This window comes from Sarcophilus harrisii, chromosome 4, assembly GCF_902635505.1.
Source record: "Sarcophilus harrisii chromosome 4, mSarHar1.11, whole genome shotgun sequence".
Lineage (NCBI taxonomy): Eukaryota > Metazoa > Chordata > Mammalia > Dasyuromorphia > Dasyuridae > Sarcophilus > Sarcophilus harrisii.
The window spans coordinates 353389730-353416294 of NC_045429.1; the positions used below are offsets into that span (position 1 = coordinate 353389730).

The 26565-nt window shown below is 32.8% G+C and overlaps 1 protein-coding gene across 5 annotated transcripts in view; it reads left to right on the plus strand.

Moving 5' to 3' along the window:
• USP32 (ubiquitin specific peptidase 32) overlaps positions 1-26565 on the plus strand; it is a 250126-nt gene that overhangs the window by 159587 nt on the left and 63974 nt on the right. For all 5 annotated transcript variants that reach the window (XM_031966529.1, XM_031966532.1, XM_031966530.1 and 2 more), the window contains 5 exons: positions 9329-9390; positions 12308-12410; positions 22600-22792; positions 23610-23785; positions 24267-24407. In XM_031966529.1, coding sequence (XP_031822389.1) covers positions 9329-9390; positions 12308-12410; positions 22600-22792; positions 23610-23785; positions 24267-24407 — 675 coding nt within the window. The remainder of the gene's footprint in view (positions 1-9328; positions 9391-12307; positions 12411-22599; positions 22793-23609; positions 23786-24266; positions 24408-26565) is intronic.

Consider the following 26565-nt stretch of genomic DNA (forward strand, 5'->3'; position numbering starts at 1 on the left):
AGGTGAAAATAGTTGCATAATTTAGAAGTATAAATTATATTCATAATCAAATTAGGAGAACAAGGACAAAATTACTTCCCTACAAGGGAAGATTTTGTGACCAAATAGAAGATAAAATGGCTAATTTTAGTCATATGAAATAAAAAAAAAAAAAATTGCACAAAGTCAATGCAGCCAAAAGAAGTAAAAGGAGAAAAAAAAATTTAATAACAAGTTTTTTTTTTAATCTTATTTTCCTCAGTTACATGTAAAAAAAAATTTTTGTACATCTTTTTTCTTTTTTCATCATATTTCCTTATGAATTAATTATGTTGGAAAAGGAAAAAAAAACATGAGAGGAAAAAAAAAGAAGACAAAAAAAGTGAACCTAGCATATGTTGATTTACATTCAGTCTCATAGTTCTCTCTTTGGATGTAGATGGCAATTTCCATCAGAAGTTTATTGGGCTTGCCTTGGATCACTGAACCACTGAGAAGAACCAAGTTTGTCATAGTTGATCATTACACAGTCATGCTGTTGCTGTGTACAATGTTTTCCTAGTTCTGCACGTTTCACTCAGCATCATTTCATGTAAATCTTTCCAGGCCTTTCTAAAATGAGCCTGTTCATCATTTTTTATAGAATAATATTCCATTACTTTCATGTACCATAACTTATTCAGCCATTCCTTAGTTTAATGGCATTAACTGTTTTCCAATCCTTTGCCCCCACAAAAAGAACTGCTACAAACATTTTTGCACATGTGAGTTCTTTTCCCTCTTTTATAATTTCTTTGGATTATAGAACCAGTAGTGGTACTGCTGGATCAAATGTCATGCACAGTTTTGTAGTCCTTTGGGTATGATTTCAAATTGCTCTCCAAAATAGAGCATTTCACAATGCCACCAACAATGCATTAATGTTCCAGTTTTCCTACATCCTCTCCAATATTTAACATTCCCTTTTCCTGTCATCTTAGCCAATCTGAGAGGTGTTTGCATTTCTCTAATCAGTAGTGATTTAGAGCATTTTTTCATATGACCATAGATGGCTTTAATTTCTTCATCTAAAAATTGTCTATTTATATCCTTTGACCATTTCTTAATTGGAGAATGACTTATATTCTTATAAATTTAACTCAGTTCTTTATATAGTTTAGACATAAAGCGTTTTTCAGAAACAATGGCTGTAAAATTTTATTCACAGCTTTGTACTTCTCTTTTTGTTGGTTTGTGAAAAAACTTTTTAATTTAATATAATCAAAATTGACCATTTTGCATTTCCTAATGTTCTCTAGTTCTTTTCTGGTCATAATTTCCTCCCTTCTCCAAAGGTCTGATAGGTAAACTATCCCTTGCTCTTCTAATTTGCTGATAGCATCATCCTTTATACCTAAATCATGTACCCTCTTTATTTTAGTATGAGTTGTAAGATGTAGATTTATGCCAAATTTCTGACATGTTAATTTCCAATTTTGCATGTATATCTAACCTATTCTACTGATCCACTACTCTGTTTTTCAGCCAGTATGGTTTTGATGACTGCTGCTTTGTAATAGAGTTTCTGGTCTGGTATTGCTAGACTACCATGCTTTGTTTTGTTTTTGTTTTTGTTTTTGTTTTCCATTAATTCCCTTGACTATTCTTGACCTTTTGTTTGTCCAGATGAATTTTGATGTTATTTATCTATCTCTATAAAATAACTTTTTTGGGAGTTTGATTTATATAGCATTGAAAAAGAAGACTAATTCAGATAGGAATGTCATTTTTATTATATTAACTTGGCCTACCCATGAGCAATTGATATTTTTCCAAATGTTTAAATCTGATTTTATTTGTGTGAAAAGTATTTTATAATTGTGTTCATATAATTCCTAGGTTTTTCTTGACAGACACGCCAATATTTTGTTTTGTCTACAGTTATTTTAAATGGAATTTCTCTTTGTATCTCTTGCTGTTAGTCTTCATTAGTAACATATGGAAATGCTGATGCTTATTTTATATCAAGTAGATTTTTGGATGTTTCTTTAAGATTCTCTAACTATACCATCATCTCATCTGCAAAGAGTGATAATTTTATCTCATTGACTACTCAAATTCCTTTAATTTGTTTTTCTTTTTTTATTGTTAAGCCACCATTTTTATTATGATATTGAATAATAGTGATGATAATGGATAAACATATTCCACTCCGATTTTATTGTGAATGCATTTAGATTCTCCCCCATTACAAATAATGCTTGCTGGTGGTTTTAGATAGATGCTGCTTATCATTTTAAGGAAAGCTCCACTTATTCCTATGCTCTTTAGTGTGTAATTGCTTTTAAAATTTTTGCATCAGTATTCATTAGGGAGATTCGTTTGTAATTTTCCTTCTCTGGGCTCTTCCTGCTTTAGATATAAGCACCTTATTTAGGTTCACCGTTTTTATTTTTGATACTGATAACTTGGGGTTTTTTTTTTCCTTTATCCAGTCAAATTAGCCAAAGGTTAGTTTATTTATTTATTTTTTTATAAAACCAACTCTTAGTCTTATTAATTAGTTCAGTAGCTTTCTTATATTCAGTTTTATTCATCTCTCCTTTGCTTTTCAGAATTCCTAATTTGGCATTTAATTGATGGTTTTAATTTGTTATTTTTCTACCTTTTTTAGTTGCATTCCAAATTCTTTGAGTTCTACTTTCTTTATTATATTCATGTAACTACACAGAAAGATAAAATTTCCTATAAGAACTGCTTTGGCTGCATTCCATTGGTATGTTGTCTCATTATTGTCATTCGCTTGGGTGAAATTGTTTCTATGATTTGTTATTTGACCCACTCATTCTTTAGAATTAGATTATTTAATTTCCAATTGGTTTTTAGGCTATCTTTCTCTGGTCCTTTATTGAATGTAATTTTTATTGCATTCTGAAAAATTCTGAAAAATATTGATCTGAAAAAGAAACATTTATTGATTCTGCTTTCTGCCTTTGATTATTAGGTTTTTATGCCCCAACACAGTCACTTTATGTATAAATTCCATATATTTCTGAGAAAAAATTTTTTTCTTTCTATTCCTATGCAATTTTCTCCCAAGTTTTCATATCATATATAAGTTTTTTGAGATTCTATTGACCTTCCAAGTTTTGCTTATGAAAGTTTCAGATATATGTAGAACTGAACCAAATTTTCATAAAAATCAGAGGCATCCTTCAACCAAATAAATGGTTATAGAATATGAATAGGCAGTTTTCAGAAGAAGAAATCAAAACTTTCAATCATATAAAAATGTCAAAGTTCAAAAGTATTTATAGGAACTCTTTCTGTGGCAACAAAGTATTAGAAATTGAAAGAATGCCCATCATTTGGGAAGAACATTAAGCAAGTTGTCTTATATGATTGTGATGAAATACTATTGTGTTTATAAGAAATGATGAAGGGCTCGTTTTAGAAAACCTTGAGAAAGATGTATATGAACTGAGCTAAGTGAACTGAACCAAGAGGACTCATTTTTGAGAGCACAGGCCAGGAGAATAATAACCACATCTGTTTCTAGATCATGACACATTGGAAGAACTGAAAACTCACAAATCCCTAGAAATATCTCAAAACAGTTGCACAAACCCCTGGAAGCTCAATAAATACTTAAACATTAAGAAATAGACTTGAAAAATGAGCAAACAACAGAAAAACTTCAGAATATAGAAAGTTGCTATGATGGAAAGGAAGATTAACAAAGTCAAAGCTCCTATATCCAAAGCCTCCAAGAAAAAATGCTAGTTAGTCTCTGGCCATGAAAGAGCTCAGAAAGGATTTTGAAAATCAAGTAAGAGGGATAGAAGAAAAATTAGGAAGAGAAATGAGAGCGATGGAAGAAAATCATAAAAAAGAGTAAACATCCTGGTAAAGGACATACAAAAAAAAATGCTGAAGAAAATGACAGATTAAAAACTAGAATGGACCAAGAGTCAATGAAAACAATGCTTTACAAAAACAGAATTGACCAAATGGAAAAGAAATTACAAAAGCTTAATGAAGAAAATAATTCCTTAAAAATTTAGAAATTGAACAAATGATAAATAATGGTTATATAAGAAATCAAAAAACAATAAAATAAGGCCAAAAGATGAAAAAAAAAAGAAGATAGTATTAAATATCCCATTGGAGAAAGAACTGACCTGGAAAGTAGATCAAGGAGAGATCATTTTAAAATTATTGGCCCATAGTCAAAAAAAGAGCCTAGATAGCATCTTTCAAAAAATTATCAAGGAAAACTGCCCCAATATTCCAGAACCAGAGGACAAAATAAAAATTGAGAAAATGCACTAATTACTTCCCCAAAATGAAAACTCCCAGGTCAAGGAGAGAATATTGCAAGTAGCCCAAAAAAACCCACAAAACACCAGTTGAAGTATAATAAAGCCACAATCAAGATAACACAAGATTTAGCAATTTGTACATTCAAATATTGGAGGGCTTGGAATATGGGCAGATTCCACTGGGCATAGGAATTTGGATTAAAATCAAGAATCACCATGCAAAACTGAGCATAATGCTTCAAAGGGAAAATGTTCAGTAAAGTAGAGGACTTTCAAGCATTCTTAATGAAAGGTCCAGAAAATTTGACTTTAAAATAAGACTCAGGAGAAGCATAAAAAAATTAACAGGAAAAAGAAATTAAGGTATTTAATAAGATTAAATTGTTTATATTCCTACATGAGAAGATAATAATTGTAACTCATACATACTTTTTCACCTTCAGGGCACCTGGGAGTTTAGATAGCCAAGAGGACACAGACGTGAGTTGAAACTAAGGGATATCTAAAAAAAAAAAATAAGGGGCAAAATGGAAGAAAGAACGGGTGGGATAAAATGTCTTAAATGATCTCACATAAGAGACGCAAAAAAAGCTTTTATGGCAGAAGGAAGGTGGTAGATGATGAATAAACCCTATTCTCGTCAAAATTGGCTCAAAAAGGGAATAATACATAAAATTAATTGGGCATAGAAATATATCTGACCCTAGAGGAATGTAAGAAGGGGAAGGGGGTAATAGAAGGGTGATGGTGCTTGAGGCCAATCTCTCCCAATTTGAGGTGGTACAAACTGAAAGAAGAGAATACAATAAATGGGATAGTGAGGGTAAATTGAATGGAGGGAAATACATTTAGCAATCATTAATTGTGAAAAGGTTTTTAAACAAATTTCTCTGATAAACGGCTAAATTCCCAAATATATTGAGAATTGAGTCCTATTTATAAAAATAGGAGCCATTCCTGAATTGATGATCAAGAGATTTGAAGTTTTCAGATGAAATGATCAAATTTCTATATGAGAAGGTTCTCTAAATCACATTCATTGGAGGAATGCAAATTGAAAAGATTCTGAAGTACTACTTTTCTCACCTATTAGACTGACTAATAGGACAGAAAAGGAATGTGGGGAGAAATGTGGTAATGTTGCATTTTTGGTGAAGTTGTAAACTGAACAATTCCTCAAAACAATTTGGAGCTATGCCCAAAGGACTGTAAAACTGGGCATATTCTTTGACCTGGCATTGCCAGGATGGGAAAGGGGGAGGAAAGGGATTGATAGGTATGGAAATACGCATGAAAATTCTTTTCTGGTTGCAGGTAGTTGAAAATTGGGGGAGGGGGTGAGGAGAATACCCATCAATTGGAAAGTTGCTGAGTGAATTGTGTTTTGTGATTGTGATGGTATGGTATTATGCAGTAAGAAATGATGAGCAGTATGATCTCAGAAAAATCTGGAAAGACTTATATGGACTAATACAAAATGTGAAATGTATACAAAATAATAGCAATATTGTAAGATGATCAGCTGTGAATGAGTTATCTATTCTCAGCAATATAATGATCCAAGTCAATTCCAAAGGACTTATAATGAAAAATGCTATCCATCCTCAGACAAAGAACTGATGGTGCCAATACATATTGAAGCATACTTGATTTTGCCTTTTTTTTTTTTTCTTAAGGGATGTGGTTTCTTGGTCTATGTTTTCTTTCATAGTGTGGCTAATATAAAAATGTTTTGTATGACTATACATGTATAAATTCTATCCAATAGCTTGTCTTCTCAATGAGGGGGGTAAAGAGGGAGGAAAGGAAAGAATTTGGAATTTAGAAGTTTTAAAAATGAATATTAAAAAAAATTTACATGTAATTGGGGAAAACAAAATACTAAGAATTTTTAAAAAAAATTTTTTTAAAAGAACAAGGTTATATGGAGAAGCATAAAAAAAGTCAATATGATAAGAATTGGACTCCCAGCTTAGGCAGAGATTTCTTAAATTTTTTAGAAGAGGACAGTTTTTCCAAATATCCCTGTGATTATGACCCTTGGCAATAATTACAGAAGGTGAGTTAATATGGAAGTATATGATATTACTATTTAGCATCACTGTTTTAGCGTCACTGTTAGTCATTATTTCCTAGTAGTCTGCATATTCAAATATTGCCCCTATCTTCTCTACTAATACTACTATCACCTCTATTTTTATTTATTATTGGGGGAGGGGGGGTTCTGGTTATACATTTACTTTAAAATTTTTTAATACACATTTCTTTATGAATTGTGTAGGGAGAGAAAAATCAGAATAAAAGAGGAAAACCACAAGAGAGGAAAAAAACAGAAGAAGAAGAAAAAAGTAATGAATATAGCATGTGTTGATTTACATTCAATCTCCATAGTTCTTTCCCTGGATGCAGATGGCATTTTCTATCCAAAGTTTATTAGGATTCCTTGATTCACTGAACCGCTGAGAAGAACCAAGTCTATCATAGTTGATCATTCTACAATCTTGCTGTTACTTTGTACAATGTATTCCTGGTTTGGCTTGTTTTGCTCAGCCTCAGTTTGTGTAACTCTTTCCAGGCCTTTCTAAAATCAGCTTTTCATCATTTCTTATAGAACAATAATATTCCATTACTTTCACATATCATAACTTATTTAGCCATTTCCCAATTGATGAGCATCTACTCATTTTTGATTCTTTATCACTACAAAAAGAGCTGCTACATTTTCATTACGACGAACACTTACACACTACTACCACCATTATGACTAGTCTCCCTTACCACCATTAGCACTGCTACCCTTCCTGGCTGTCAAAATTTTAGGTCTTAGATAAGAGAAGAATCATAACAATATAATTTTTATTTTTTATTCATATATATGTAATCATTAGTAAAAATCAAAAAGGGCTTGTTTTTCCCATTCTGTATACTCATACTTTTGTTTTCTCTTGAATTAGGAATTTGCTCCAATAGGGGAGATTGTTCTCTCAAAAGTTCACCATTGAGCTATCTACCTGTCATCTTTCACTCTTTGACTAGGCCATCTTGTATCATATGTTATAAATTTTAATGAAATCCTTTTTTTTCTTTTTTCATAGTATTCATATTTAGTCATATGTTGCAGCTTCTTCATTTTCACCATCCTCATCATCATTGCCTTTTGTATAATAATTGTGTGTGTGTGTGTGTGTGTGTTTGAATATTTCTATTGGGTAAATGGAGAAGGTAAGTACAGTTCAATTTAATCCTTAATAGCAGTTTTCCTGGTAGCAGTGAGAAACTTGCTGAGCTCCCCTCCCTTCCTCTTGGCCCAAGTGTGAGTTCCCACCCTTTTGGGGAGATGAATTTAAAAGTTTGCTTGTCTTTGGAGATCTTTGATAATTCCATGACCCACCTCTCATAAGGCACAAACCCACACACATCCCAGATCATAGCTCTCACAGACTTGAGATATGTGGTCAAGCACCTATTTTTGTGACAGTATTTGTGGTTTTGAAATATTTTTGGTAATTTTGCAACCCTTATTGAAACCTACAGCCATGGGTTATTGGCTGGCAATGGCTTGCAGTACTTTTATAGCCCCAATGACAGCCAAAACAGAAGGGAGGAGCAATATTCATCTTTAATTCTTTGTTTGCAGTGACATTCTGTGTCAGTGCCATCTGGCAACACTGAGAACATATTAATATTGAAAGATGGGACTTTTTTGATGGAAAACTTTGCAATTACTAAAAGCAATTTATCTTGCTTTCTTCCTTGAATTTCAGCAGCTATCAGCTATCCAATTGTCTACCTGTATTGTCTGTCCTATATAAATATATTTTTAAAGAAATTCTATAGAATATCCATCCAAACATGTATGAAAATCAGGGCAATACATGTTTCCTCCATTTTATTTTGTACATATGCCAGACTCTCTTGAGTATTTACAGAGTCTATTCAGGAGGCTCTATAATGTCTTGAGACTTCATGCAGTCAGCATGCTAACTCCAAACAAGGATGTCTAGAAGACTGCATTATATATAATGATCAACTTAGACCTTACCCTAAAAAATTTCTTCATCACAATGGCAAATTACCTTTGACAAGCTTACCACCAGCAGCTTTATGTTTTCTGATACTTACCATCAAAGTTATTCAACATGACTATTTCTTTTATTAAATCTTCTGAGGAATCCTGAATGATTTTAATGTGTGAATGGAAGACACTTTGATATACTAAAAGAGCCTGTAAGGTTATGATTTTTTTCTGCCAAATGAAATGATTTTTCATAATCCATAAACAATGTTGACACAGTAGAATCTCTCTTTACACCTTTCAATTAATTTTTAAAGTAAAAATATACTTTATTCTTATACTCCACTTTTGAATTTTGCCTGGAAAGCTTGTTCTTTATTGTCCTCAGTGCAGATTCTTTTGATTCATATCTAGATGACTCATAAAGATTTTGTATAGATGGGACAAAAATTGTTCTCTTGCTTACCTTTTTTGGGGGGGGGGGCAAAAATAAGATCTGAGCTTCTATCAATATTTTGAATACTTTCCCAACTTCTTTGAATACCTCATATATTGGTCTCTCATTGCCTTTACAATTGTAGACTTCCAGCATGGAGCTCTATTTGTATTGTACTTGGTCCAATCTGGCTACTTTTCCCATCTTTGTTCTTTTTTGTACCCTTTCTGTTCTTTCTATAAGGATGTAAGGATCTCCTTTCCTTAGTCAAAAAAATGCTTATTGAAATTTTTTTTGTAAATCTTTTCCCTTTCCCTCTGTAGTCCTTCCATTTTAACAAATCTCTTTTTTTTTCCTCATAACATGTAAATTTTATTGTCCACCTTGTGATTTTAGTAGCAGTCTCTTTTGTATTAATTTTCCTGAAAACTAGCTATAACTTTAATTTGTTGCAGTTAACTCTTAGGTTTTACAGGCTTTTGCCTTGTAAGCCCAGGACCCTGTCTTGGAAGCCACATTTCTGCTTTGTACTTTCATTTTGATATGACAGTCATTGGCATATGTTGGTAAATTTTTACTTCTCTTCCTTTTCCCTAGGTGTGCCATATAGTCCTGGGTTTGAGACCTGCTACTCCAGAAGAAGAAGGACAAATCATTAGGTAGATGTGGATTTTTTGCTCCACAGTTTTATTCATTTCATTTGTGGCCAGCACTAGTGAGAGAGAGGAACAAGGAATGCAACAAGAGAGAAGAAACAAATTTAATAAAAATTAGTTGCTAGTTAACATTTTTACCATTCAAAATTGACTGCTATATAATGTTTTTTCTCAAATTGTTCTCTCAGTTGGTCAGGAATGAGATATTCTATTAAATTTTGCCTAACTTGGAGTTACTATAGATCAAATAAGTGGATTGGTTTGAGTAAGGACATGAAATATCCTTAATATTAAAATTAATACTAAATATAATTAAAATTCCAGTAATTCAGATTTCTCAGTATCCTTCAGAATTTTTCAGTAATTTATAATTGCTTTATGAATATCAGGTTATCATTGTATAATATGATTGAGGCTGGGGAAGTTTTAGGTGCATCTTTTGTGCTCCTGGCATATCCTGAAAATTGCTTTTCTGAATGTATCACTGGTATAGTATTTTCTTTGTCATTTGTGTCTCTCGTAATAGGACTTAGAAGAAATATATAATTCTCTTAGTCTCCTTCCTTAGGTTCTAATGTTCATGTTGTGCTTTTGTAATGCTGGAGAAACTGAGGCAAGATATAGATTATATACCTCATGTTCATGTTGTGCTTTTGTAATGCTGGAGAAACTGAGGCAAGATATAGATTAGAGAGTATTTAATATTTTATTTGAAAGGGAGAGATTTACTGGGACCAAATGGATCCATGGTTTGGTCCCAGAGCTAAATGAGACTATCATCTCCAAGAATCCAGCAAACAATGTGAGTTCTCAATGACATATATATACATGTGACTCAGACATAGCAGGTAGATGGAGGCAGGGGCGGAGTCAGGGTGTTCAGAGCAGGAATATGGAACTAACAATCTGGTTCTGACAAGGTGAAGGGAGGCAGGGGAGATATCTGATAATTGGGATTACAGAATGGGGAGAGGCACCCAACATTCTGATGATGCCTAAGATAAAGGGTCTTTCTCCTTATCTGGATCATCATGATTAGGAGTAGGGGTAGTTGAGCAGAACAATTCAGGGTAACTGAAGCAGGACAATTTAGGGAAACTGAGAACTGTGGCACAACACTTTAAATCTTATAAAACCACTTAACTATCCTTTATCTCATTTGGCAAATTTTTGGGCAAATTTGTTAGTCTCTGTGTCTTCATTTATAAAATAGTAACATTAAGGTTATTGTGAAGAAAAAAAATGAGATACTATATATAAGCCTAAAGTGTGTATGTAAATATTTGTTATTTTTATCTTACCAACTCATTATTCAAACAGATAAAGACCAATCAAAGCCCAGAGTATTGCCTCCATAATCATCTGTTCATCTTTTGTGCTTCATCCAAGCAATTCATTTGCCTTAAATCAAATTCTTCAATAGTAAATATAGTTAATTAAAACTGCCTTAAAAAATAAATACAAATACCATTTACTTTTTTAAAAAATTCTATTTTTCCTCTGCTATTACCTTATTTGAGCCTCACATTTGCTTGAACCATCAGTTTTAATGTATCTATTTCAGCTTTCAGATGTTGGCAGATGTGTTAGAAAGTTTGTATTCCCATTTTCATTAATTTAATTTGGAAAAAAGATACAATGAAATGCAGGGAGTTTTAATGGAGGCTTTTATAGCAGCGCTGGGTTTTGCTATGTCTTATGGAATTTCAGTTTTTCTTGTGACATTGTATGTATATCACCCAAAGTCATTATGTACATTCATTAATAGGATCATTCTTTTTTTTTTAAAGACCCATTATTTCTTTGATATAGAGTATCCTGGGTAATCAGTCTTCCTTTTCCAGTTCTAATTAGCATTTGTTCAGTAAATTTTAATAATAAAGAGTTAACTGAAACAATAAGAAGTTAAGGGAATTGCCCAGAATTAGGTACATGTCAGAGGTGAGATTGGGAACTCAGATCTTCTCTTATGCTAAGACTCTCAACAGATAGTTATGGCATGGAATTTAGTTTACATACATAAAAGGAACACTCTAGACCAGGGGTCCTCAAACTTTTTCAATAGGGGGCCAGTTCACTGTCCCTCAGACTGTTGGAGGGCCAGACTATAGTAAAAACAATCTTTGTTTTGTGGGCCTTTAAATAAAGAAACTTCATAGCCCTGGGTGAGGGGGATAAACGTCCTCAGCTGCTGCATTTGGCCTTCGGCCATAGTTTGAGGACCCCTGCCAGAAGATCACACAGTTAGAGATGAAAGACACCTTGAAGTTTTTAATTCAATAACCTAATTTTATAGATGAGGTACTAAAACTCAGAGAGGGAAAGAAACTGGTCCAGGATTTCACTGCTAGAAAATGACAGAGTTCACATTTGAATTCTGATTGTCATTCTCCAAATAGGACACACTCTCTTTACCCCATTGCCTCTCAAACTATACTTTAGATCCATAACATTATACTGATTCATTATAATTAATTTTTTTAAAAATTTAGTAAAATAATAAAGTACAAGTAAAGGCACATTTGTCAGCTTCTAGTTTGATTTCTTTTTTTTTTTTTTCCTACTTGTCTCATATTTTAAGAGTTAATTTGCTGAATGTTATCCAAAGGGAAATGGATTAACTCGCTTGTAGTCTAATAGCATCAAATGTGTTCCTGATATAATAATTTTAAAAAATTTATTCTTTAAAGAATTTTCATTTTTATAAAGCCCTTTTAGCCAGATTGACAGTGATTTCTTTCATTAATTATACTGGCTGTGTGTACTTCTAATAAGGTATAAGAAAAAGTAAGGAAAATGATTCATTTGAAGCTTTTTCAACTATTAAGAACTCTTTATGTGATAATTTGTTCTGATTATGGCTTCCATATTCCAATTTTCTGTTTGAAATAAGTATGTTGATTTGTTTTGGTATGTGCAGGGGCTGGTTAGAAAGAGAGAGCAGATATGGCTTGCAGCCAGGACACAACTGGTTTATCATTTCTATGCAGTGGTGGCAGCAGTGGAAAGAATATGTCAAATATGTAAGTATTATCAATCCATTTTTTACCTACACTGTGGTGTTCTCTTCTTTATGATGGTTCTCTCTGGGAGCAGATTTCTTGGGGAGGTTTCTGGAGGCAGCCTTAGTTTCAGTTCCAATTAATAATCACCCCAAATGCAGCTGTTAAAATCCAAACGTTTTTCTTCTTCTTCCAAGTCTTGTCTCTTTGCTTGGGCCCAGTTAGCTTTCTTAGAGGCCTAACTCCCTCCTTGGTTCCAAGAGCTCTTGCATCTTGTCTTTTGCCTCTACTAGCTTTTGCCTTTAGCTCAACTCCGACTCCTGGCAATCTTCTGAACTGACTGACTGACTGAAGCCCTTTTTATGATCTTTTAGAGGTGGAAACTCAGAGTTGACTCCTCCTCCAAGAGTGGGATTATGGGAGAAGTGAATTCACAAAGTTACAAAGTTAACTTTGGTATCTCCCCTACTTGTGAACTCCAGTGTGTGAGCTCTAATGTGTAAACCCTCTTAAAGGTGTGAGCTCTAATGTGTAAAGGTGCAAACTCAAGCACACAACATTGCTTCCATCAGTTCTATTGAGTTATCACCTTGTTTCAAGTTCTGGCTCATAACACTACACTGTTCATGTTAAAATAAATTTATACAGTTATACAGTTAAGATAATATAAAATATATTTATACATATATTATGCATTAATAAAAATTGTTAATTATATATTGACACATATAATTCTTTCCATCTTGTGTAATAGAGAAACATTTAAGTGAGAACGTTTTTCTAATCTGTTCAAGATTTTGAATGATGGGGACTTTAGACAATATCAAACTTCAGACATTCTTATTATCATTGTCCTTGTTAAAAGAGGGGAGCATAGAGCATTTCTGCTTTTCTAGGGGGATATCACTTTATCTTAGAATATGCTTTTTGAAGCATAGGAGGAAGGCATATGAATTTTAAAAAGATTTAGAAATAATCTAATATTAAATCCTTTTGCAGGTAAAGTGACTTCCTCAAGGGAATTAAGAAAGGATTCTAATCTAATTTTACTGACTTGTAATGAAGTAGTTTTTGTTTTTGTTATAGGAATAATGAATGAATGAATGAATTTGTTGGCAATACCATTCAAATCAGTAGACAGCTGATTTGAAGAGCATATTTTTAGGTATATAGTTAGCTAAAAAAGAACAATTTGGAAACAGCATTGCAGTCAGCAGGGTTTTAATGAACTAGTCCCTATGTAGAAAGCACTATATTAAGCAGTGAGGTGGGGGAAATTATAAAATTTAATAAAACAGGTTCACTGTCTTCATGAATTTTATAGGCTATTTGAAGAAATAAGACCCAAATTTATATAACTATATTATGCTGCATTGTATGATAAATGCATTATAAAGTTAGAAAATGATATGTTAGTGAAGAGAGGTGCTTTGAAAGATCAGAGAAACAGAGATCAGAGAAAGGTTAATTAGTAAGACATCATTGGATTTTAAAGGATGGATGGGAATTCAAGAGGAAGAAGAAAAGGAGGGCATTCTAGATATTGAAAATAGCAAGTGCAACAATTTTGGAAACGAGAAGACACTAAATTGCCTATGACATAAAAGTACATGAAGGATTATAATGTGAGAATCAGACTAGAAAGATAAAGTGATACCAGATTCTAAAAGGTCTCAAATCACAGGCAGAGGAATTGAGGCAGTAGGGAACCATTAGGTTTGGAACAGAGATGTTATTATGAGTTGATAGATTATTCTGTTTGTGCTCTGAAGAATGCATGAAATAGTGGGGTGAAAGACTTCTAGCCAGGATGGCTGACTAAACAGAAGCACATGCTTCACTCTTCTTTGTTCCTACTCCAGCAAAAAACTGAAGTTTCACACCAGACTAAATAATATTCAAGAATTATGTTTAGAAACTATCATAAATAACTTCTATCCAGAACTGCACAGAAAATCAGTCAAAAGCTTATTGACGATATAAAAGGGTTTGGCAGAAAAACTCATGCAAAAACCAGGTTAATAAGCTGAGAACTTCTCAGTACACCTAGTGAAGACCAGGTATAGACTGAAATTAAGGATTCATGTCTGGATGCAACAAGATCTGAGGGCTACCCCTGGAAACCTTCCAAAGTGATTAGAAAGCCCAAGACTGGTAGAAACCATAGTCAAGAGCTAGGAAAAGTCGCAACAACTGGTACAGTTATGAAAAAACATTCAGTCTTGTACAGGTTAGTATTGTAAGTGTTCCAAAATCCCTAGTTCTCTGTTCTGAGATGAAATAGAGAATCCTGAAGATCTAGTGCTCTAAGCTTCAAAGATATCTAGAGTCTATCCCTTGTAAGTGAAGGAATTTAGGAGAACCAGATTAAGGCCAAGCAAAACCATTCAAAAGTGTAGGAGGGAGCAGAGCCTAGCCCTGGTAAAAAAGACTTGAATTCATAAACTAACTCAAAGTAGATGAATAAACCAAAGACAACATTGACCAATATAAAAATCACTATAAATCTGGCTATGCCTAAAAATCTAACTTTGAAGGAGAGAATAAATTCCTAATAACTCCAAGCAGATACTATAAAGAAAAAATGTATTTTTAACAAGCATGACATGACTACCAAACAAAAGATTTTTCTAAAAAAATGAAAATTTAAAAAAAAAGAATTGAAAGAAAAATAGTTTAGAAAAGAAAGTAAAAAACCTTACCCAAGTAATGAACTCCCTAAAAACTTTAAAAGGGCCAAACAAATAAATGACTTCATAACACATTAAGAAGCATTAGAATCAAAAATGTTGAAAGTATCAAAAGGCTGAAAAAATAGAAGAAAATCTAAGATTTGATGTCAAGAACAACTGACCTGCAAATTTGGTTGTGAGATATTTTTTAAATAATTGTAATTCTTGAAAAACCACAATTCTTTTTTAAGCTTTAGCACTGTGTTTCAAAAAATCATGAATAAAAACTACCCAGATCTGTTAGAATTAGAAGGCCACATAAAGAAAGAATAAATCCACCAATCATCTTCTTAAAGAAAATCTGGAAGGAAAAGTCCCAAGAACATCACAAACAAAATCAAAAGCCATAATTTCAAAGTTTAAAAATGCCAGCAATATCTAGAAAAAAAGCAATTCCAGTCCCAAGGAACTACATTTAGGGTCACACGAGCCCTGGCTTTTTCTACTATGAATGAGAAGAAAGCTTGAATATTTCTTTTGTGTGTGTGTGTGTGTGTGTGTGTGTGTGTGTGTGTGTATTTTTTAATTTTTCCAAATACATGCAAACAGTTTTCGACATTCATCTTTGCAAAATCTTGTGTTCCAAATTTTTCTCCTTTCCTTCTCCCTCCCCTCTCCATTAGACAGCAAGCAATCTGATGTAGGTTAAATAGGTGCAATTCTTGTAAACATATTTCTATATTCATCATGCTACAAAAGAAAAATCAGATCAAAAGGAGAAACTTTTAAAAAAACACGAGAAAAAAAAAAACAAGCACTCAAATAGCAGCAACAAAAGATAAAAATGTATGCTTTGATCCACAGTCTCCATAGTTCTCTCTCTGGATGTTTCAAAAGGAAGCACAAAAAAGCAGAATGATTTTGAGAGTAATGATTATAATTTATATATATATAATATGCACATACATTAAATTAAGCACTAATTTCATAAAACATTTTTGTGTTCTGCTGTATATATGGTTAAATTTTTTAGGTGTTTTAATATTAAATTTTTTTAAATTCAAAAAAAATTTTTAATGAAAAGAGGGTGAGTAAAAGTGAGTAAAAATCCATAGACTATTAAAGTAACTACCTCAGGTGGTAATTAAAAGTTATACTTGATTGGAGGCAGTGGGAAAAGAAAGGAAGGGTCAAATATGTGAGATTTTTTAAAAATTATTTTTATAATTACATAGAAAAAATTTAATAAAGCTTTTTATTTTTAAAGCATGCATGGATAATTTGACATTGATCCTTGCATAACTACATAGAAAATTAAAAAAAATTTTTTTTGAATTACAGATCCCCTCCTTCCCTGTCATTGAGAAGGCAAAAAATTATATATAGGCTACACATGTTCAGTTATCCAAAACATATTTTCTTATTAATCATGTTATGTGTAAAGAAAAAAACCAAGCAACACCCTCCCATATCATCTCTCCCTCAAAGAAAGCAAGAAAAATAAGGAAAGTTTTAAAAAGTATGCTTCAGTCTACATTCAGATCCCATCAATTTATATTGCTGAGATTTTAGGGATTTAGGTAGTTAATTGAATATGAGAGAGGAATGAGGGAGGGGTCAAAGATTCCTTAGCATTAAGTAATTGAATGATGGTTCTAAGGACAAAAATGCTAAGATCAGGAGGAGGATAAAAGGAGGAAGGAATGAAAAATCTTTATACTGTTGAGTTTGAAGTGTTGGTAGAATTTCCACTATAGATTTTCTGAAGATAGGTAGTGATAGCTCTGGAAGTCAGTCAGAGGAGAGATTAGAACTACAAATATCTTTTTGAGTCATTTAGATTTTTAAGTGATTTTGAAACTTTTAGACTTCATATTCTTATTCATTTTCACATCAAACCTTAGAATTAGTGGTTATCCTTTTCCTGCTCATAATCAGTATTGAAGAAGGTGATTTATTCTTATGCCTTATTCATGCGTTACGGTCTAGACTATGACATCCCTTTCTTCATGTTCAGGAATGTATGACGCAATACTGGGACTCTCTTTTCACATTATACTCCTCCTTAGGTAGGGAAAAAGTTATAGATGAAAATTGGAGTCCAGTCAGTTCTTCATCTCCAAATTCTGTCTAACTGTGTACCCTTCACCACCCCAAAATAAGTTTTATTGATATTTGTAATGTCATTTTTCCTTTACAAGACAAAAACAAAATTTTCTTCATTACCTGAATCTGTATCACAGCTATTTTCAGAGCCACTTCTTTCATCACCTGTCTAGTGAACTTCCCATAAAGCAAAGGGAAAAAAAGTCAAGTCAAATCAATGGACAAATAAACCAGGTCTAAGCTTGCATAGAACACATTTTCTCTGACTCCCTCCTTTCCTCCTTCCCTCATAATCAAATATAACTAAGTAACAGTGACCATTTCAAATTGTACAGCATTCCACAGAGAAAATTGCTCACTTCTCCAATGTGATGAGATGCATTTCTTCATTCCTTCTTCATGACCAGAGTTAATCTTTATAATTATATGATACTCAGCTTCATTTTTATTTTCTTTTTATTTCCATTATTGTAATTTTTTTCTTGGTTCTTGCTACTTCACTCTTTTTTGATTCCTTTAAATCTTTTCCATGTTTCTCTGAATTTTTCTTATTTGTTATTTCTTCCATCACTTTCATGTATCAGTTTGTTTTGCTATTTTTTGCTGTGCTTTCTTTATCTAATCATTCTTTACTGCCATAAAAAGTGTGGGCTTTGATTTCTTTGTCAGAGGCGAAAATCAGTTTAATCATTTGTTTTGCATAATCCTTAATTCGATAGATTTATAGCTTCACGGGAGTATGCTGGTACTTGTGATTCCTTTACTATTGTTTGGGTTTCTATTTTGTCATTATTGTCAGTTAATTAATAAACATTTACTACTATCTGACAAGCACTGCTCTAAGAGAGAAAAAGACCAAAAAAAAAAAAAAGGGGACATGGTTTGTTAAGTTTGCAGTTCTTTTTTTTTTTTTTTATTTAATAGCCTTTTATTTACAAGTTATATGCATGGATAACTTTATAGCGTTAACAATTGCCAAACCTCTTGTTCCAATTTTTCACCTCTTATCCCCCATCCCCTCCCCTAGATGGCAGGATGACCAGTAGATGTTAAATACATTAAAATATAAATTAGATACACAATAAGTATACATGACCAAACCGTTATTTTGCTGTACAAAAAGAATCAGACTCTGAAATATTGTACAATTAGCTTGTGAAGGAAATCAAAAATGCAGGTAGGCATAAATATAGGGATTGGGAATTCAATGTAATGGTTTTTAGTTATCTCCCAAAGTTCTTTCTCTGGGCATAGTTGGTTCAGTTCATTACTGCTCCATTGGAAATGATTTGGTTGATCTCATTGCTGAGGATGGCCAGGTCCATCAGAACTGGTCATCATATAGTATTGTTGAAGTATATAATGATCTCCTGGTCCTGCTCATTTCACTCAGCATCAGTTCGTGTAAGTCTCTCCAGGCCTTTCTGAAATCATCCTGTTGGTCATTTCTTACAGAACAGTAATATTCCATAATATTCATATACCACAATTTATTCAGCCATTCTCCAACTGATGGACATCCATTCAGTTTCCAATTTCTAGTCACTACAAAAAGGGCTGCCACAAACATTCGTGCACATACAGGTCCCTTTCCCTTCTTTATAATCTCTTTGGGATATAAGCCCAGTAGTAACACAAGTTTGCAGTTCTTTTAAGAAGGGAATCAGTGTAGCGCAATGGAAAAGAATCCCACATTTGAAATTTGAGAGACTTGGGTTCATTTTGGCTCTGCTCTATGCTACATGTATGAATTTGGCCAAGTCACTTCTCTTTTCTGGAATTGGTTTTCCTAATCTGTAACATGAAGAGTTCTCTAAAATCCCTTCCAGCTCTAAACCTGAACCTATGCACTGTTTTGTGAGCTTGACATACCTATGGAAGAGTGATTCTTCATCTCATGTGTCTGTGCCAGTACATATGCTACTTATAGCAACTGAGACGAAAGAAAGAAATTAAAAGCATAAACATTAGCAAAGAATATACCATTATCATTATTTGTAGGTGAAATGATGATTTTCTTAAAACTCCAAAGAATCAACAGAGAACTAAGACAATAGCCTCTATTGTAACAGTATTAATAGCAATAGTATATTACAGAAATCCACAAAAATCATCACTAATTCTGTGTAATAATAGAACCCATGAAGAAATTTTAGAGAAATACTATTCAGAATCACTATAAAAAGCATAAAATATCTGGGAATCAGACTACCAAGTCATATTCTGGACTAAATATAATTGTAAAGCCAAATATGTTCTTTTCTGCCAAGAATGTGATTTTTTCCATTAATTCATTGCATCAAAGAACAGCTAGATCATTCTAGGATTAGGTCTACCCAAAGCCAATCCAAGTGATTCAGTGTTGGGAGTTAGAGTTCAATGTGGTATTTGAAAACTATGAAGAATAAGAGTACTGCCCATAATGTTTAAAAAGAATATAAAATACTACATTACCTTGATTCTACATTCACTATGCCAAATAGCCCACCAAGTAAGGATAACATTCTCTTAAGGCAATAGGAACTCTAATAAAATTTTTTGTACCATCTTTTCCCTGGTTTGGGCCTTTTATTACTCTGTCTATAGAGAAGCCAAATCCCACCACACTTGCATCCACTCAAGTCTAGTTTAGCCTATATAAAACGCAGAAAAAACAATATACAGAAATATACCTCTTAATCTAACTTTTCTTGCTCCTTACCCTAGCAACTCTAATGTCTAACTGAAAAAAAATGTTATAATGTTAAAGCTTTTAAAAAATGTTATTCATTTTTAAAAAATTTAAAACTGACCAAAAGGAGGAGGGGGAGATTGGAAGAATTTGTTGAACAATATTAGGAAGAATTGTAAATAATGATTGCCAAAGCCTACATCAATAATTATAAAAATCAGGTATCTTTAAATAAAAAAAATGGCTTCTCTCTGAATACAAATCAATAAACAATACTCAAATGCATATATTATTTATTAATTATCTTAATTATTGATTTCCATAATGAAATAAATACATATTATATTTGCTAAACAGTGGGATCATGTAAATTTTGGCATGCTTAAGATGCTGGATAATATGATCTTTACTTTGAATGTGAATCCTAAAGAATAGTCTGTCTGCCTGATAAGTTATTCACCATTAATGTGTTGGTTCTTAGTACAATGTCCAATAGGTATATTAATTTTCTCTGATAGAAGGTTAATAGGATTTATATAGTGGTAAAATGGTTTATGAATTCCCAAATGGAAGGAACAAAGGGCAGGGGAATTATTGTTTACACTGGAAAATAAGCAATTGAAGCTCAAAAAGTGATTTATCCCTGCTTGTTATGATTCACTTGGGTTTTTGAATATTTGATTGTTTCTTTGTTCACTAGGTTCTAATTGATGTCTTTCCTTTATAAAAGAGCTAGGCTCCCCACACCCCAAGTTAGTGAAATCTCTTTCTGTAGAAATGTAAATGGGGATAAATGGGGCAATCTCTTTTGTTCTGTCTGATATGTTTGTGTATGTTTCCTACTGCTTGAGAACTTCCAGAAAAATTGAATGACACTCTACTTAGATTCTTTGATGCCAATAGAGTCTAAAACATAAAAATCCTAAAAGTTGGCAACTAGGAGGGACATTTGAATACATCTTCTTCAATCCTTTTGCTTCCTGATGAAAAAAATACAGCCAAGAAAAAGTTAAAGGATTTCCCCAAAGTTACTGTCCCCAAAGTTCTAGGCTCTAGAACTCACATTGCATATGAGTACTCCTTCTACTACACTACACTATTTCCCATGTAGCTTAATCATATTTTTAATATGCCTCAGGAATATAAAATTGACAAAAGGCTGAAAAATTGAGGAAACTGTATTTTAATTACAGAATTTGGTTCTCTTGTAAATAAGGCCTTAAAAGACTCAGAATTGATTGATAATTCATTTAAAACTGTGTTGGGCACTGGAGATACAAAGAAAGCAACAAAACCAGCACTAGTCCTAAGTTCTTACATTCACATATTTATTATGCTAATGGTAGAAAGACAAAAAAGAACCCAAGAATCCTTCACCTCAAGTAAGTGATATTTGAAGCATGTATACAGATAAAGAACACCCCCCCCCCCAATTTGTCTTTTTCTGTCTCTCTTCCTCCCACTTGAATAACTATAAGGGGAGGGGAAGGAGAAGATAATAGCAAAAGGGGCCAAGGTTCAGGATGAGCTTCTGTTAAACTAAACTTTGATGAAAGGGAAGGAATTCTAAGAGGTAGAAGTGAAAGAGTGCATTCTCAAACATAGACAATCTGGGCAAAGGCATAAAAATGATTCACAGAAAGAACATGGCATCTTGGAATAAAATGTAGAATGTATTAAAAGGAATAATATAAAGGCAGAAGTTGGTGTTTTAAATGCTCTCAGAAATAATAGAGAGCCATTGATGCTTCTTTAACAAAGGGAATAAAATCAGCTTAACAATTGTGTAAGAGAAGAGAAACTGGATATGGGAAACCAGTTATGTGGCTATATCAAAAATCCAGGGAAAAAAGTGATAAGGGTATGAATCAATGTAATTATGGAGTAATTGTATTAAAAGGAATGGATACAACAGATGTAAAAATAATAAAACTTAAGTAATTGAATAGTGGAATGAGAAAGATAATATAGTCAAGGATGATTACAAGGTTAGGTAATCTGGTTAAATAAAAATATAGTTGGTCCAAAATGTCTAATAGGCAGTTGGTAAAAAAAGCACTGGATCTCAAGAGAGAGAGACTGAGGTTGGTTATTTTGATCTGGGATTTAAAGATGTAATTGAGGGATAGTGAATACTTCCACAAGGTGGTAAAGTGAATAGGGCACTGGCTTTGGAGTCAAAGAATCTTCGTTTAAATCATGCTTCTGTCACTGCTTCTCAAGTTATCTAATCTCTGTGGACCTCAGTTTCCTTATCCGTAAGTTGAGAGGGGGGGTTGAGAGGTTTGGGAGATTGGATTAGGTGGTCTTGGTCCCTTGCAGTATTAAATCAGTGGTCTGATGTGGGAGATGTCCAAGATTTAACATGTAGACACACACACACACACACACACACACACACCTGAACTAGACAGTACAACATAGATGTTGATACAGCAAAGACTGAAAAGGAGCATCCAAGCAGATACATAAGGAACAAAGAGGAGCTGTGTCACAGGTTGCAAGAAATTGACTTCATGTGCTATAAAGAAATATCAAAATTTGAAAGAAATTTTATGTAGGGCCAGTTATAAGGTGTAGTAAGGAATACAAAAGAAATGACTAGAGTTTTTGTTCTTTTAAGTTATTAATATTTTTATGTATATGACTTGAACTGACCCCATTTAGCTACAAGTAGTTTTGTAATCAATAGTTCTAAGTCATTTGATTGCCTGTGGCTTTTTTCTTTTTCAATCCCTTCTCCATATCTTGGTGGTATCAGGATTCTCATCCTGTTGTGATTGAACCTGCTTCTGTTCTGAACGGAGGGAAAAATTCACTCAGTGCAGCAGTACATCCCATGGAACAGGGAGATGAAAGAATGGGTGGAGGTCTTAATTATATGAGTCCCACAGAAGAGAAGCTGTCCGACAATATTTCTACTGCATCAGAAGCTTCAGAGACTGCTGGCAACAGTAAGCATAATGTTTTATTTCTAGAGGGATTTAATCTGAGTCTTATATTAATGAAATTTACACTTTTAAGAAATACCAAATAAGGACAGCAGGTCACAATCCTCCTAAGTCAGTTGTAGCTATAAATATAACAGCTGAACCAACAAAATTCTTAAATTCCTTATTACATTTTTATTTAAATACAATTTCCATTGTTTTTCACTTTTTTATTATCTTGTCTCTTTACATTATAGTATATTACTCTTTATTTTTAAATCTATAGATATTAGATTTTTAGGAACTAAAGTTTATAAAATGTAAGTTTTGTAATGGGAGTATTATGCCTTTTTTAGGCTCTATTGATCTTGTAGTTAATTCTCAGGCAAGTATATCTTAGGTTATTTTCACCTCTAACAGTGAAGATCTTTGATAGATTTGTGGGAATTGTGTTTTTGAAATACAATAACAATATAATTTCATTTGTTTCTGTGACATTGAGACCAAACAAAAATTGCCATTTTAACATATTGTCTCTTGATTATATTTGACATTTATATAGTACCTTAAAATGGACTTAATACTTTATATATATTATTTCATTTTACCCTCACATCTTAGATATTCCAGAAAGAAAGTAACATACTCTTGATATTTACTTTCTAGAAATTTATAATAATCTAAGACAGTATTAGTATGGATACACAGATAGATTTAATACATTAAATCTATATAACCTTGGATAGTAAAGCTGCCATTACTTGGAAACTATTTAAATTCATGTTTTTGTTCAGGGTGAAGTAAAAATAAGAAAAGATCCCATCCTTTCTTTCCTTCATAGGCTTTCTATATTCTGGTACCCCAGGGACTGATATGTGTTTTGCTAGACAACACAACACTTCAGACAATAATAATCAGTGTTTACTTGGATCCAATGGGAACATCTTACTACAACTCAATCCACAGAAACCAGGGGCTATTGATAACCAACCTTTGGTAACTCAAGAACCAGTCAAGGTAAGTAATTTGACATCTTAAATGTTAACTTATGAAAATGTTTTCAATTTATTCAGTTAGTCAACAAGTTGAAATGTTTCTAGAGTGGACATCTAAAGGCATTAATAGAATTCTAAAGACTTTTAGCTACTTAGAGTATTCCTGGAAATATGTTGGTCTTTTTGGCATAACTGTTGGAAAAATACAATCTTCTCTAAATGTTTAAGTTTTTAAATACACCAAATAATTGTTTGCACTTATTTGTAAAAGCACAGATTAAAGTTTTACATAATTTACCTTATAATTATAAGTGGTTTGTTTTGGAGGCAATTATTTCTCTAAAAACTAAAAATTTTGCCGGACCACATGAAAAACCAGCCTTAGGAATTTGAGCTGATTATTTATTTGTTTGTTTGTTTTTATTTATTTGTTTGTGGGCAAAGTAAAACAATTCTGTCCTAGCCTACTGAAAAATAACATTCATAGTCTATCTTTCCTACAGGCTACATCTTTAACACTAGAAGGGGGACGATTGAAACGAGCTCCACAGCTGATCCATGGCAGAGATTATGAAATGGTTCCAGAACCTGTATGGAGAGCACTTTATCATTGGTATGGCGCCAATTTGGCCCTTCCTAGACCAGTAAGTATAGCTGTTAGTTCCTTTTCATTCTCTTCCAGAATGGGTAATGGTTACTTTCAATAAAAGATGCCTTGGTTACTTTCCTGTCTTCTCAGTAGACACAAGCATATTGTCCCCTCACTAAAATAGCACTTTTACTGCTATATATTGCTGATATAAAAGTTGAAAGTTTCCTTCTCAAGCACTTTTATTCCCATTAGATATAGACACCAGTAACAGGAACTAGAGCTCATGCTGTTGTGAAATGTCTTTTTGTGGCATCTAGGAAGGGAGAATAGCCTGGAGCATAGAACTTTCATCATAGTCCTGACTGCCATTTGCTAGCTGTAGGTGGTATTAGGGAACTCTTGTCATGTCTCCAGGCCCCATTTTTCTCATCTATAAAATAATGAGAGTTGGAATAAATACCTTTTTAAGGAGTCTTCCAACTTTAGTAGTTTTTCTGTCATTTTTCTTGAAATAAATTTGTCAGTAGTATATAACTGTTTTCTGTTCTAGAAATCTTGGGAACTTGACCTTCTAAATTGTTTTCCGCCCTGCTCTCCCTCCCCCACTTCCTTTTTAAAGGCATATTGTCATTTGAATTTGAAATTAGAGTATATGACATGAAAATATTAATGTTTTGTCTATTTTAATTATGATAATAAAAGAAAAGCCACATTTGGTCGTAACTCCTTAGTACCCTAGAGGCTTAGTGTGACACTGTTCTGAGGGTACTTGGTGTGTAGTTGCCTCAGTAGATGAGAGAAGATGACCTAATAATATTGTGGTATGTCAGTAATTTTATCCCTTTGTGTTGATATCTAGGTTAGATTTCCCAATAGTTCTGTTGTTATATGAAGGTTTTGTATAATGTGAGTTTAATCAGCAAATGTATTTAGTGCCTTTTCTGTAGTACATTGGAGATACAAAGATTAAAGATTACAGATACCATGTCTTTATGGAACTTTTTAGAATCTTTTATATTAATTAACATAGAAATGTGATCATTAAAAAGATGGATCCAAAATCCTAGGTAAAAATAACTTGAGGAAAAAGAAATTACTTTGAATTGAAGACATCAAGGAAATTCTTCATGTAGTCTGTATAAATGGTATGGTTACATTTTTCTCCTTCTTATCTTCCTCCCTGCAATAATAGTTATGTACAATAAAACCTTGATATAACATTCTATAAATAACATGCTAGTGAACTTGGATGTTAGCCACCATAGTATTAATCCTTTCTCCTCAAAGCTATTAAAGTTCTATTTTATTTGACATTCCGGACATCTAGATTTTATATGTTCTTAAAATATTGTATCTCTAAGGCTTCTTTGATCTTCACAGAAAATATTTCTGCTTTTCTTTTCCTGGGGACATCTTGCATTTAGATTGGATTTTTGTAATGAAAAGTGTATTATGAAAAGTTTGTATTTAGAGTCAGGAAGAGCTAGTATCAAATCCTGCTTTAGACTATTTAACTATATGATGCTGAACAACTTCCTTAATTTTTCTGGCCTCAGTTTCCTCATCTGCATAAAAAAGAATGTTCACTTCATTGACTGTTGAAGTCCCAGTTTTAACTTTTTTTTTTTTTTTTTTTTTTTTTTTTTTTTTTTTTTTTTTTACAACATTTTCCCTTGCACTCACTTCTGTTCCGATTTTTCCCTCCCACCCTCCACCCTCTCCCCTAGATGGCAAGCTGTCCTATATATGTTGAATATGTCCTAGTGTATCCTAGATACAATGTATGTGTGCAGATCCAAACAGTTTTCTTGTTGTACAGGAAGAATTGGATTCAGAAGGTAGAAATAACCCGGGAAGAAAAATAAAAATGCAGTTTACATTCATTTTCCAGTGTTTTTTTTTTTCCTTTGGGTGTAGCTGCTTCTGTCCATCATTGATCAATTGAACCAGTTTTAACTTTTTGACCTTATGTTCTTGTGATATTTTTTAACTAGCTTTGGCTAGATAAATTATCTAATTAGCTGTTTCTTTGTTTTTATAGTATTTTTTCCAGTTATATATAAAGACAGTTTTCTAAACATTCACTTTTACAAAATTTTAAATTCCAAATTTTTCTCCATTCTTCCTTCTCTATCCTTTTCCTAAAATGGTAAGTAATTTGATAAAAATTATATATGTACAATCATATAAAAGATATTTCCATGTTAGTC